The sequence below is a fragment of the Ursus americanus genome, chromosome 17 (assembly GCF_024610735.1).
Source record: "Ursus americanus isolate L20-20 chromosome 17, mUrsAme1.1.p, whole genome shotgun sequence".
In the NCBI taxonomy this organism is placed as follows: Eukaryota; Metazoa; Chordata; class Mammalia; order Carnivora; family Ursidae; genus Ursus; species Ursus americanus.
In genome coordinates this window covers 26,675,189-26,690,077 of record NC_142143.1, presented here as the reverse complement: position 1 = coordinate 26,690,077, position 14,889 = coordinate 26,675,189, and the positions used below count along the sequence as shown (strand labels likewise).

The window sequence follows — 14,889 nt, the reverse complement described above, 5'->3', positions numbered from 1 at the left end:
GTAAAGCTGCCCAAAGTACTATTTTCTTCGTTTTATTCCTCTGCTTAGAATCTTCATTACCCCCCCAATTATAAAGTCCAATCATCCTCACTAGGCATCTAAGATACTTCACGATTTGAACCCAATCTTTTTTAACTTAAACCAAACACAAAACAGCATGCTAGCCAACTGGTAACTGCCTCCTGGCTCTGCTCATTCCCCTGAAGCACCTTTTCTCAAATGTGCCCGAGTTAAATGACCTTCCTCAGGACTCTATAAATTCAAATTCTATATACCCTTGAGAACCTGTTCAAGTCCTACCTTCTTCATAAAGCCTTCCATATAATAGCCTATGATAAAACATAGACATACTATATTTATACACATTATATATAAATATCCTGCAATTTTCAACAAAATTTTTCAAAAATGTACTTTATATTAAGCAAAAAAACAGGAAAGAAAGAAACAAAAAGCACAATATTTCACCATGACAAAAATAGAGAAAGAGAGATAGAACTAGCTGAATCTTCTGGGAGAGAACACAAATGTTCCATTTACCTTAGAGAACTCATACCTTAATGCTACATAAAAATTATCCTTTTTCTATATCCTTCATTTTAATAAACATGATACTTTAACCAAATAGTACTGTCAAGAACAAGGTTTCCATATATGTTTAGATAATTAAGGTTAAGTTTACTTTGAGCTATAACCTCCTAATTTTAATCATTAGACATTCTGGTAGGCTTGGGAAGCTGACCAATATATAAAACTAAAGTCAGTATTGCCTGACAAGCTACAGTAAAATTGCTTGTATTTTCACAAGTTGTTTACATTTAAAAATCCTTAGATTTTTCTAACAGCAGTCCTTTTTAATTTTTTATATTTTTTAATTAAAATTCAATTAATTAACATATAATATAGTATTGGTTTCAGAGGTACAGGTCTGTGATTCATCAGTCTTATATAACACCCAGTGCTCATTACATCACATGCCCTCCTTAATGTCCATCATCCAGTTACCCCATACCTCCCTCCACTCCCCTCCAGCAACCCTCAGTTTGTTTCCTATGATTAAGAGTCTTTTATGGTTTGTCTCCCTCTCTGGTTTTGTCTTGTTTTATTTTTTCTTCTTTTCCCCTATGATCCTCTGTTTTGTTTCTTAAATTCCACATATCAGTGAGATCATCTGATAACTGTCTTTCTCTGATTGACTTATTTCGCTTAATACCCTCTAGTTCCATCCACGTCGTTGCAAATGGCAAGATTTCATTTTTTTGATGGCTGAATAGCATTCCATTGTATATATATACCACATCTTTATCCATTCATCTGTCGATGGACATCTGGGCTCTTTCCACAGTTTGGCTATTGTGCACATTGCTGCTATAAACATTGGAGTGCAGGTGCCCCTTCGGATCACTACATTTGTATCTTTGGGGTAAATACCCAATAGTGCAATTGCTGGGTCATGGGGTAGCACTATTTTCAACTTTTTGAGGAACCTCCATACTGCTTTCCAGAGTGGCTGCACCAGCTTGCATTCCCACCAACAGTGTAAGAAGGTTCCCCTTTCTCCGCATCCTCACCAACGATCAAACAGCAGTTCTTTTTAAAAATTACTTTTTTACATAAAGACAGCAAAGTCTTTAGATAAGCTTATAATATAGTAGTTAACATATTTCCAAATTATTTTACTGTTACAGATGTTATTTTTAAATGCCTATATTTACATATATATTTTGTAATAATATAAAACAATTTAATTTTTAAGAAGCATGTTACTCCAAAAATAATAATTTAATAGTAAACAAGCATGGTATTCCACAAATACTAACATTCCCTTGCCCATCTGGACTCAAATCAGTCATTTAATGAATGTCTATAAACAACTTACTGAGTTTTTGTGATATGTTTTACTATACCTTAAGATCTTGCCTTGTGGCAAGAAGCTCAGATTCCTTTCCATAGAAATCAGACTGAAGCTGTTTTAGATTTTCCTGACTTTTTTCATAGGTGTTTTGTAACAGTGACATTTTCTCTTTCTCTGCTGCAAGTTCCTGGGCTGCTTGTGTCGACTGCTGCTGTAGTTTACTCTCAAGCTCTGTCTGGAACACACAATAGTCATTTAAAACAGTCTGCATATAGAAAACCAGTTGCAAATATTAAAATGAAATCCACACAACTAAGAAGATTCCTGAGAACAAATTAAATAGCATTTATGCCCAAAATTCTTCTTTAATAAAGAATAACTTACTTACCTTATAGTTACAAACTTAAAGATTTACAAAATACAAAATCCAGCAAGTCCCAATTTAAAAACCAAAAAATAAAAAAGCATTAAATAAAATAAAAAAAAGCATTTCACTGGGAAGTATCAATGTCTCAGGAGACGGAGAGTAACAACCACATTCTGATGGAAGATGCAGTGCTTAATGCTTTAGATCATTAAGGTTGAACTAAGGGAAATTTCTACATGAAAGAAATAAAAAAGTCATTATTGTGTTGAAGTATATCATTTCTACTCCTTGAAATTCCAGCAAAACTTGGGAAATTTCTACAGGTCATCTCTATTAGCAACAAAGCAGAAAAAGGAAATCTTGAAAGGTCTGACTCCTCTAAACTCTAAACTTGTGTCTAGTCTTTAAGAAGACTCAGGAGATATGTACAAATTATGACACAATTAAAATATATGTGTGCACGGTATGAAAATAAGCACTTGCCTTTTAAAATAAATACACAACTTCAACGCAACTTCTGTTGAAATGACCAACGACCCCTTGCTCCAAAATCCAATATTCATGTCCTTGTCCACATCCTACTTAACCTCCCAACAGTACTTGAAATAGCTGATGATGTTCCCTTCTAGAAACATTTTTTAACCTGGTTTCCAGGGCACCTTGTATCTTAGGTTCTCCACCTATCTCATTGGTCATTCCTTCTTAAAATCTTTTCCTAGTTCTCCTTCTTCTGTTTGATCTCTCAATATTGTAGGACCCCAGGGTCCTGTCCTTCTTGTATTCTATACACAGTCTCTTTCTAGAAGATCTCAACTACACTCATGGCTTTAAATATCATTTATTCACAATTGACTCCTGAATTATGTCTCTAGCCCCAACCTCTCTGCTCAAACTCTCGGCTCATTATGATCAAGTATTTCCCTGACATCTCCACTTCAATGACTGAGAGATATCTATCTCAAGCAGAACTCTTGATTCCTGACACTGCTCATCAAAAAGCTGCTACTTTCCCTCAATAAATATGATCATCTATCCACTTGCACAAGCCACAAACGTAGAGCTATTCTTAATTCCTCTTTCCATCACCTCTCATCATCTAATCTATCAGCAAGTCCCGATGACTCAACTTCCAAAATATATTCCCAAATCATCCATTCCTAACACTTTAGTTCATGCTATCATCATGTACTGCCTGGACTACTGCCAAAAGCTTTTCAGTGCCTTCTCTGCTTGCTCCTTTCTCCCTGTAGTCAGACTCACCATTCTCTGCTCAAAATTCCTCAACTGATTTCAATTATCCTTAGAACAAAGTATATCATTCTCTATTGTCTTATCTATAAATTTACATGTATATGCTTTGGCCCCTGTCAACTTCATATTCTTTTCCTTCTCTCCCACTATACTTAATCTATATTGGTCTTCTGTTTTTAGAAAATACCAAGCTTGCTCTAGTTTAAGATCTTTGTACTAGTTGTCTCCCTGGACCTTTGTACGGATAGCTCTTATCTTTCATGTATCAGCTCAAATCTCTTCAGAGAGGCTTCTCTAATCACCCATCCTTTAGGAGGACTCTGTCCCATCACTGTCTTTCACATCACCCTGTTTAGTTTCTTCCCCAAGAAAGTATAAAGTTCATGAGAACAGGTTCCCTGTCGGATCATGGCTGTTATCTCCAACACCCAGAATTGTGCCATGGCATAAAATAGGTGTCTAGTAATATTTCTTAAATGAATGAATGAATGACAAATAGACTGGAGGTGGAAAAGCCTGGGACGACTATTAATAACTTATTATAATAGCCTGGATAGGAGAACAAAATAGCCTGGACTAAGATTATGGCCGTGAGAAATGAGAAAAGGGGATGGATTCAAGAGAGCTAGCAGGCAGACTGACAGGAGATGGTGCTAATGCCTATGGAGGAAAGGGGGTTTGACCTCCCTATATGTTATCTCATAACAGCCCATGTCACGTCCTTTCCATTTCCTCCAATTTAGATACTTCATGATGAAGAATTCCTGGACATCTTTTCTCATCTTGAAGACTATACTGCTCTTACACATTTTCTTTTATAGAATACTACTTCTCTACTTTAACATTTTTTTCCCCCACAAATCTAGTTTTCTTTTTCTTTAATCACCTTCATGGCTCTCAACTAAGCCCTCTGCAAAGTCTCAGTAATAACCATAAAGGCCCTTTGGGCTCGTATTTGGGCCTTCATTATCTTTACTCTGACAGACTGATTGATTCATTCATTTAAAAAAATTATTGATGGCTTATTTGTCAAAAGACACAGTTCTCTAACCTTGATGAATTCAAATATATTAGTGGGGAATTAAAAAAAAAACACAGATCAATGCAACACTTTGATAATTGCTTTAATAGAAGTAAACCCAAATTTCCAAAGGAGAATACAGGAGGGTCAGTCATTTACAATTCACCCTTCACAAACTGACCAGTTTTTGCTCTAAAATGGGTCTGATCACATTCCTCCCTTCTTAAGAATCTTTAATACTCCAATGTTAAAATTTTAAAGTAGAAACAACTATATAATATCTACTGTGATCTGACTTCATCCAATTCTACTGCTTTATCCCTCACCTCACTTCTCCATTTACCATGCACTCCAACAGCTAATCTATAACAACATTTTCTAAGTCTTGCAAACATTGCTAGTATTGTTTTAGCTCCCTGAAATGTCTAATTTACTTTTTTAACCTTTCAAAATTATAATCATCTCCAAAAGCCCAATTAAAATGCTAGTTCCCTAGAAAGCCCGTCAAAATTTCCCTTAAGTTCTAATTTTTCTCATATTTCTGTTTAAGTTCTTGTTTCATTCTTTATACATCAGTTTCTTCTTTACATACCTACTGCCTCATTAAATTATAAGCTCCTTGAGATTTGGGGGACCTATCCTATTCATTCTGTATTCCCACAATAGATTTCAAATAAAGTTGGTACAGGGGCCATTGACTTACTTGCAGGATCCTACTGGCAGGATCCTTGATCAGTGGCTCCCAAACAATCATATACATCCAAAATGTGTGTGTGTGTGTGTGTGTGTGTGTGTGTGTGTGTGCATGTGTTGTATAAGCTGCATACACATACGTATCTATACCCCATTTAAACATTATATTTGTTTTTCCTCTTTCACTGTCGGCCAGTGACAACCATCACACACCATCACTGCAGAGTCGACCATGCACACCGACACACTTAGATCATAGTTTGCTATACTTCCATATAAAAGCCAACAACTATTTTGCTTCTATATTGCACTGGGCACAGTCCTGCGTATTTTAAATACATTTTCTCAATCTTTGCAACAACTCTACAACTCCATTTTATTTAGCTCAGAAAGATGACTCACTTCCCTGTGACCATAAACCTAATATATGTCATGAAATTTAAATTCAGATCTGCCTGGCTCCAAAATTTATCCTGCTTTCCGTGCTACACTGCTCCTCAACAAAACCGTGCTACACTGCTCCTCAACAAAACCAAACAACAAAACCAAACTGCTCCTCAACAAAACCAAACTTGCCTTTCAATGAGTCTCTACTCACTCTAAAGTCAAAATCTAATTTATGGGCACCTGGGTGGCTCAGTCGGTTAAATGTCTGCCTTTGGCTCAGGTCGTTATCCCAGGGTCTTGGAATCAAGCCCTGCATCAGGCTCCCTATTTAGTGGGGAGTCTGCTTCTGCCTTTGCCCCCTCCTCCACTCGTTTTCTCTCTCTGGCTGTCTTTCTCTCTCAAATAAACAAATAAAATCTTTTTTAAAAAATCTAATTTATAGCAACTGGCTATCCACCCAACACTCCCCAAAATGCCATCCTTCCCAAGGTTAAAAAGTGTGCTTCTTATTTTAGCATCCATACACTAACATAAATTAAGTACAGCCACAGCTGAATGTTTGTGTCCCCCCAAAAGTTCATGTTGAAGCCTAGATCCACAATGTGAAGGTATTTGGAGGTGGGACCATGAGGGGTACAGCCCTCATGAATTAGTAATTAAGGATTAGTGTCCTTACAAGAAGAAACATAAGAGAGATAATCTCTCCCTCAGCCATATGAGGATACAGCAAGAAAGCATCTGTCTGCAAGCGAGGAAATGGGTCCTTACCAGACACCGGATATGCCAGTGTCTTTATATTGGACTTCCCACCCTACAGAACTGTGAGAAATAAACATGTATTGTTTAAGCCATCAAGTCTATGGTATTTTTGTTATAGCAATCCAAATTAAGACAACTATCAATAAAAACATTTCCTTTAAATCTCATAATTCTTAAGGTGTCATCTAGTAAAGCCATACAAAGTATGATCAATATACATTAATCATAGGGGCGCCTGGGTGGCACAGCGGTTAAGCGCCTGCCTTCGGCTCAGGGCATGATCCCGCGTTGTGGGATCGAGCCCCACATCAGGCTCCTCTGCTGGGAGCCTGCTCTTCCTCTCCCACTCCCCCTGCTTGTGTTCCCTCTCTCGCTGGCTGTCTCTATCTCTGTCAAATAAAAAAAAAAATTAAAAAAAAAAATATATATACATTAATCATAAATCTAAAAGAAATCATATTATAACTAACAGTTTTTTTAAAATGTGCTAAAATAGTTGAGCTTTATTTTTTTAATTCATGAAGTTATGATGTTATAAAAATGAAGATCTGGGGAATACTTGGATATGAGGATAACAGATTTGGGGGAAAAGAATTACCTCAAGATATCAAAGCATACAACAAAATATGTACTGTGATAATTACATCCTGACTTATGATTATATATAACACCAAAAATACACAGGCAAATTTGTCTACTCTTGTTCGTGTTATTGGAAAATTACTCTTTTGTAAAGTGACACAGTAATAGTTATATAGTGGTCAACACAAAATACCTATTTGCAAGGTTAATTTTTTTCTTCTCTAGTAACATGATAACCAACTCTTAATGACATGACATATTTTGTTTGTTCTACGTCAGAGAGATTTCGCTTCTCAGAACAGCTGGGTGGCTCAGTCAGTTAAGCACCTGACTCGATTTTGGCTCAGGTCATGAGATAGAGCCACATCAGGCTCCACGCTCAGTGGGGAGTCAGCTTGAGATTCTTTCCCTCTGCCCCTCCCCCCACCACCCCCACATCACGTACACTTGCACGTACACTCTTTAGTAAATAAATAAATCTTAAAGAAAAAAAGACAGATTTCACTTCTCTCTTCTCTGTTGACCAACTGACATGCACATACCAACAGTAGTAAAAAGCTCTTTTTGTTCAAATATTAAGTACAATCCATTTGTCAACTCCTTGTACAGACAAGTATTAAAACATATTTAAGAATAAAAAACAGATGCTCAATAATAAATTAGAACAGTTTAGAAATAAAAACCATTAAGATGTAACTTAAAATATCAAACAATTATAAATATATGAAACCTATACTCCTGAGTTTTCTCAATACATACCATTTTGTGGTTTTTGTTCTTATATTCCCTTAATAAGGATAATTTCTTTTTAACTCCTTTAAAATTTTCTAATGCCCTAGAAATGCATAAATTATTCCAATAATATTAAATGTTAATTATATTATTGTATAAAAAGGTAACTTTATCTCTATCAGATGATTAATTTTAAATAAAGATTATCTAAAAACATGGTTAGTGAATGGAAATCCAGACATATTTTTAATTACATAATTAAGTGCTTTTATACATTAAAAAATACTTAGAAAAATTACTTAGAAAAATTTTGAGTATATATAAATTTTTTTGTTGCAACTCATCTGTGTTATCATATTATTACCTTAACTGCAAAGATTTTCTTCCCATAAAAAGTAAACAAATATCATATTACTACCTTCTGTGAAATAGCTATTTTAACTTCTCCTTGGAGTGCTTCAATTTGCTTTTTCTTCTGTTCAGTCAATTGCTTTAGCTCATTTATGTTCCCCTGAAGTTGCTGTTCTTCTTTTTCCTTTTGTTTTAAAGTATTCTGAGCCTGTACAACTTGTCCCTGCACTGAATTGAGTTCCACCTTTAACTGATGAGAAGTCTAAAGGAAAATAAAATCTGTTTAGCATTCATCATTCAATCAAGACACATTTACTGGGTACCTTCTACATGCCAGGCACTACTCTAGGTTGAAACTACTAAGCCTGGTTGCCACAGGTGATCAGTAGTAAACCAAAAACCAAAAACAAAAAAATCCCTGCCCTCGTGGAGCGTTCATAAGTGATGCTATTCACTATTAGATAACATGCTGGATTAATCTTCAATATTTGTTTAATCCTACCTTCCCAACTGATAAGTATATATTTGGATAGAGTTTGTAAATGAGCTAGACTAGTATTACCTTGTATCATAGAAAATAGGAATATTAACATCAGTCTTTAGACTGCTGGAATGTCTACTGTCTTTCAAGAATATTCTCAAAATGCTATCTTAGCCTATTGGCCACAGTTAATCAGAAAGAACAGCTCCATATTAACTATAATAAAACTAAAATCATTTTTGGCAATATGTTTAGGATCTTTCTGATGACACCAAACTATACCACGCAATAGTTTCCTCTTTAGAGATCTGGGGGGCATATTGTGCTACTACCTTGTTTTTACAATCTACTAGGATATATTTCTGTTCAAAATATAGAAGTCACACTGAGGTTCTTCAGTGGCCAAGGTGAACTACAATGATCTCCTGCCCTTCCAATCAAAGTCATGTTTTCATGTTTTATGCATATGTCATTACGAACCTATCTTGAGCGCTTGATCATATTCAAAGTTACTTTTGAAAAGTTTCACTGCTACATATGGTTGCTTCAGCTTATCTCCAACACAAAGGGAAATATTTTTGTGCAAAACAGGAGTCAGTGTAACAATGATGATGATTACAATATGATAACTAATGATAAAGTGATAGCTAACATTTGAGCATTTATTTTGCTATTTTGTTATAAGGGTTCCAAGCACTCTGAAATATATTAACCCATTTATCTCCTATAATAATCCAATGGCATAGATTCTATTATTAGCCCCATTTTACCGCTGAGGAAACAGGAGCACAGAGAGATTAAGTAATCTGCCTAAAACAAGGCAAGACAACAAACCTAGCAAATGGCACAGTCAGGATATAAATCTGGACAATCCAGATTCAGAGCTTGAGCACTAAGCCACCATAATTTTGCCACTTAAAGACTGGCATCTAAAACACAGGTGGTCTCCTTTCAAGCAACAACTAGACTACAATCACATTGAGGACCTCTCAGGATTAGATTTTCCTGCTTTATCAAATCAGATCTCTAGAAAAACTGCATGCCTGGACTCTAAGCGCTAGAGGCAGGTCTTCAGAGAATAACAACTATATATTATACCCATTTATTTACTCATTTGCTTGCTTATTTTGGATGGAGAGCAATAAAAGCATTAATCACAGAAAAATCTGTTGTTATAGAACTATTAACATACCATTAAATATAAATGTCCATGAAATAAAGAGCTGTTAAAATATTATTTCTACGGAAAGCCTATCAAGATATTTTTCTCAATCATAACAACGTTCCTTCATCTAAATTATATAGTTATAACTCTATAGTAAGCTGACTCAATTAACTTTATTAATTATAATTCTTTATTTTGGGTCTTTTATTATAAACTAGTTTAAATCTTTTTAGTAGTAGGTAGAATACAAATGACAATTTTAAACTATTTTGTGATCCACTACATTTCAGAGAAATAAGCCTCCTCTGACTTAAGTATCACCGTGAAATTATTTTGAAAATACAGACTTTATTATTCTTCACATATTATACATTACAGAAAAAAAAAATATCTTACCTGCTTCTCTTTTTCAAGTGACTTTTTCAGTTCACCCTGTTCCTTAAGTGTGTTCTCCATCTGTACTTGAAGCTGATGCTTCAATTCTTTGCAAGTTTTTTCCTAAAAAATATCAAAACTACATTATACAGAAGATATTTGTAGTAAGCTTAAAAAGTTTGATTTATATGCTTAGTAAGATCCACACATGGAAATACACTAGAATCGTTGATGGTTTAGCGTGGGATAGAATCGTCCACCATTTGAGTTCTAAAACAGCCAAGTATTATAGCAGTAAAGGTAGACAGACGGAAAAAGGTTAAGAGCTTCTATCATCAACCAGCAGTAGAACACTTTGGAAACCACATTTTTATGTCATACAATTAATTATAATTAACTTATCATGATATTTTAAAAGCAGCCTAACAAAAGGGGGACCTGGATGGCTCAGTTGGTATAGCATGCGACTCTTGATCTCAGGGTCCTGAGTTTGGGCCCCACTTTGGGTGTGGAGCTACTTAAAAAAAAAAAGCTCATAAGAGCAGAATAACAATCTTTAAGAAAATGGAAGAAAGGAAATTTTTGTGAAAGAAAGTATTAATAAAGAAAGAATAATCACATATTATTAAATACGTGATTTATATTACATATAAATATATGTATGTTTATTTATATGCTGTATATATATATAAATTCATATAAATAAAGAATAATCACAACTTAAAAGGGAAGATGTACAGACAGGAGATGTTTTCTCCAAACAGAAAGGAACATAAAAGTAACATATTAATATCATATATTTTTTTGTGCTACTAAACACTTTCACTGACCTTCATAGTGAAAACAAAAGAATTTTACTTTTACTGTTACTCTTATTCTGGGTTAAAATATTTTTTTTTAAGATTTATTTATTTATATGAGAGAGAAAAAGAGTAAGCATGAGCAGGGGGAGGGGCAGAGGGAGAGAAACTCAAGCAGACTCCAAGCCAAGCCAGACACAGGGCTTGATCCCACAGCCCTAAGATTGTGACCTGAGCCAAAATCAAGAGTCAGATGCTTAACCAACTGAGCCACCCAGGCGTCCCATGTGTTAAAATATTTCTGAGAATATATTCCCCATTAGCATTTCCTGAAACTATGTGACTTTTGTTTCATAGAGTTTAAATGTTTTATGGTATCTCTAAGACATGGCATTATCTAGAGTTTTAAAACATTCAGAACATTTAGAACATTCATAGAGAATTAGAAGTTTCCTGGGCTTCTGGAAATTTTACACACAAACACCAGTATCTTTTTCTCAGGTTAAGCAATCGCAATTCCTTTCCTCATAAGAATTATTTAAAATCATTTAAATGTAGGATAAAAAGGCAACAGTGGGTTCAGCAGAAAAACCAGTACATTTTAAATAAAAATCACTTCTACCTAAGTAAACATAAACAACTGACCAAATCTAATATAGCAGCTTTTCCTTTCTGATTTTCCTTTTCAAATTCGCTTTTGGAGTTCTTCAAAGAATCAGAAACTTTTGATAAATTCTCTTTGGTTGCAGAAAGCTCTGTCATTAGGGTTTCTTTCTCCATCTTCACTTTTTGCAGTTCTGTTGCGGCTGTTTGAATTTTGTTATTCAATTCCTTGTGCTGCATCTTTGCATCTTGACTTAAATTTTCAATTTCTTGTTTAAGGATTTTTTTTTCTTCCTCTTGCTTGGTAAGTGTTTGCTTAATATTTTCAAGAGCTTCAGATTTTTTCTGTAGATCCAACTTCGTACTGGATACTCTAAATATTTCAGAAACAATTTTTTTAAATACTGCATAATTTACCATTCCTAATTTAGCATTAAAAACTAGTAATTATTATTTCTTTAAATTAATAATTGAGTTTTAAAACTTTCTTGTGTAGTTCAGAAGTAAAAATAATAATTTAATGTCATAAAACAACACAAATGAAAACACATGAAATCTGATCTGATCATTTAACAGATAAAGATGATTTTCTTTAAATTAAATAAGTTAAGGGTAACTTAAGACTTAATCCAGCTTGTCTATTGCAATGGATGCCCCCCCAAAACTGTACATATAGCAGACCCTCTAGGCTACAACAGCCAGAAAAGGTTTTCCATGTGCCTTAAAGAACCTAGTCATTGTGTTAGCCCCCATGCATATAGAGAACTTTGCCTCTTTTCTTGAAAACGTAAAACACATTATGTATTTTTTTAGATATTAAACTTCAAAACACGATTAACCCAGAAAAAAATGAAGTGAAAAAAGAAATATTTCATTTCAGAGAAAAGACAAAAGATTTATTTTAACTCTAGAGCTTAGCAGATTATATAAGAGATTTGTTATCATTTGTCCCTTGATATAAGTTTTCTACACCTAAATGAATAAACTACAAGAATAAGGAAATGAAGATACAGCTTTAAGAAAGTTAAAAGCTTCGATTGTTTCGATGAAATGAAATTATGCACCAAAAGAAAAAACACATATTAAAGATCAACCATTTTTGAAGTGAAAATAAAACCAGATTCAAAGTAACATTTCTTGAATGCATTCTATTTCTGATGTACTTTATAATCAGTATAAATTTAATAATATGTTAAAGAGAGGTTGTTAAAAGATGTACTAGCCACATATATGAAGCTGGGTATTCATACAATATCAAAATTACATTTATACTTGGAAATTTTTCAACTTTTAGTTTCGGAAACTTACTTTTCTTTCTAAAAGTGGCTAGGAAAGATGAAGTTAAGTGCATTCATGGGATACTATACTGCACTGATTTTCAAAGGTCTAAACAGAAAGGTCATTATCTTTTTAATATAGTTATAATTCCTATCAAGCAACCCTAAAATTAGGACTTGATATATATTACTATGCTACTTAACTTTCCCATAAATAATTATTATAAAATCATAAGATTATGTGAATCAAGAAAGGAAAAACAGAAATAAAGTCTTCCATTGTCACTGTAAAACTTTAATTTTAAGAAGGGTACTGAAGGAAGTAATAAATCTGCAATCAAAGTCGGAAACTTAACACCCCTTTCTCAGAAATTGACAGAACTGCAGTGGGGGGCGAGGGGAGGCAAGGATATAGAAGGTTAAACATTATCTGGAATGAATAAATCAAGGAAACAAAAAGTACAGAATATGGAACCTACTCAATGGTATTGTAATAGTGCTATCTGGTAACAGATGGTAGCTACCATTGTGGTGAGCATAGCGGAACATAAGAGATTTTTTTTTTAAAGATTTTTATTTATTTATTTGACAGAGAGAGAGACAGCCAGCAAGAGAGGGACCACAAGCAGGGGGAGTGGGAGAGGAAGAAGCAGGCTCCCAGCGGAGGAGCCTGATGTGGGGCTTGATCCCAGAACACCGGGATCACGCCCTAAGCCAAAGGCAGACGCTTAACGACTGAGCCACCCAGGTGCCCCGTACAGAGATCTTGAATCACTATGTTGTATACCTGAAACTAATGTAACATTGTGTGTCAACTATATTCAAACAAACAAACAAAAAAACCACCTTTTTTAAAAACACTATCAATCACCTTGACTACTTGATATTTATAGAACACTTCACCAACAGAGAATATACATATGTGCACAGGGAAAATCAACCAAGATAAACCATACACTGGGCAATAAATAAGACAGTTTGAAAAATCTAAATTTTACAGAGTATGCTCTCTGTTCACAATGGAATTAAACTGGAAGTCAGTAACAGCTATCTAGAAAATCTCCAAATATTTGGAAAGTAAACAATATATTTCTAAATACTCCATGTATCAAAGAAAAAAATCACAAAGGATATTAGAAAGTACATTAAACTGTACAGTAATGAAAGTACATTGTAAGATGAGAGTTGGAGGGAGAGTTGGATGCACAGATGTAGGTGCACCTTGAGAAGGGGGTAACCTTGCCCTGTTTTTTGGGCTGAGCCCTGGGATAAGGTTTAGTCAAACTCTAGATGTGTCTACCCAGCCCTTTTTTCCTAGGTGGTACAACAGAAATGTAAGACTTCACATTAAAAGAGTTTCCATAAAGTATATAGGCAAAAAAAGACTTTAGTATTAAAAGGTTGCCCTACCTCAGTATGATATAGAAGCCTCTTCATGAGTTCTGAACCATGAGATTAGAACATAGAATAGAAATGGGCCCATTTACATTGAGCCGATTAGAAATGGAAAGAATCTTTGGGCCCACAGGGGCCTTGGGAAGAAGAAGAAGAACCAACTTGGAGGTGACCTTCATGGACTGATGACTGGGTTCCAGAAGTGACAAATTACTCAGTGGGTGATATAAGGGATCATATGTGTTCCCCAAATCCCTATGCACTGGAAACTATGGTGCTAACAGTGGGAAGGAATGCCATTTAAGGTATACAATGCACCTCTATATCCTCAAATTCAAAGTATCAGTCAGGACTTACTTCACTAGATGTGAAAACAAGAAATTTTTCATCATCACTCCCAAACAAGGCCAAAACCATGAAGGTGTCAAACAACTTAATTATCATCAATCCGATAGGTTTTATTTCATTTCCCTGAAGGGTACCTTTCCCAGCTTCCATCTTTACTACTGAGAGTCAAAAACCTTCATACCCTTGACACAGATCAAGTCTGTCAACTCAATCAGAGAGGTCTATTGGGCATTTAAAGGCAAAGTCTACTGAAATGTGACTGGTCACAAGCCCTCCTTTGAAAAAATCCAGATAAATGGAGTAGAACTGATTTTTACCCATCAAAATTCTGGTGAGTTATGTGTCTGCTGTAGATTTTATGGCAAGACCCAATGCAAGCATCAACTTTAAGAACAAGATGAGCAAGAGACTAATTCTATCTTAGGAGTGAAGGAAAGATGCCCCATC

At 34.8% G+C, this 14,889-nt stretch overlaps 1 protein-coding gene across 2 annotated transcripts in view; it reads right to left on the bottom strand.

Moving 5' to 3' along the window:
• EEA1 (early endosome antigen 1) overlaps nt 1-14,889 on the bottom strand; it is a 112,604-nt gene that overhangs the window by 13,676 nt on the left and 84,039 nt on the right. For both annotated transcript variants that reach the window (XM_045779425.2, XM_045779427.2), the window contains 4 exons: nt 11,465-11,795; nt 10,041-10,142; nt 8,066-8,260; nt 1,908-2,090 (listed from right to left, as the gene is read on the bottom strand). In XM_045779425.2, the coding sequence (XP_045635381.2) occupies nt 1,908-2,090; nt 8,066-8,260; nt 10,041-10,142; nt 11,465-11,795 (811 nt within the window). The remainder of the gene's footprint in view (nt 1-1,907; nt 2,091-8,065; nt 8,261-10,040; nt 10,143-11,464; nt 11,796-14,889) is intronic.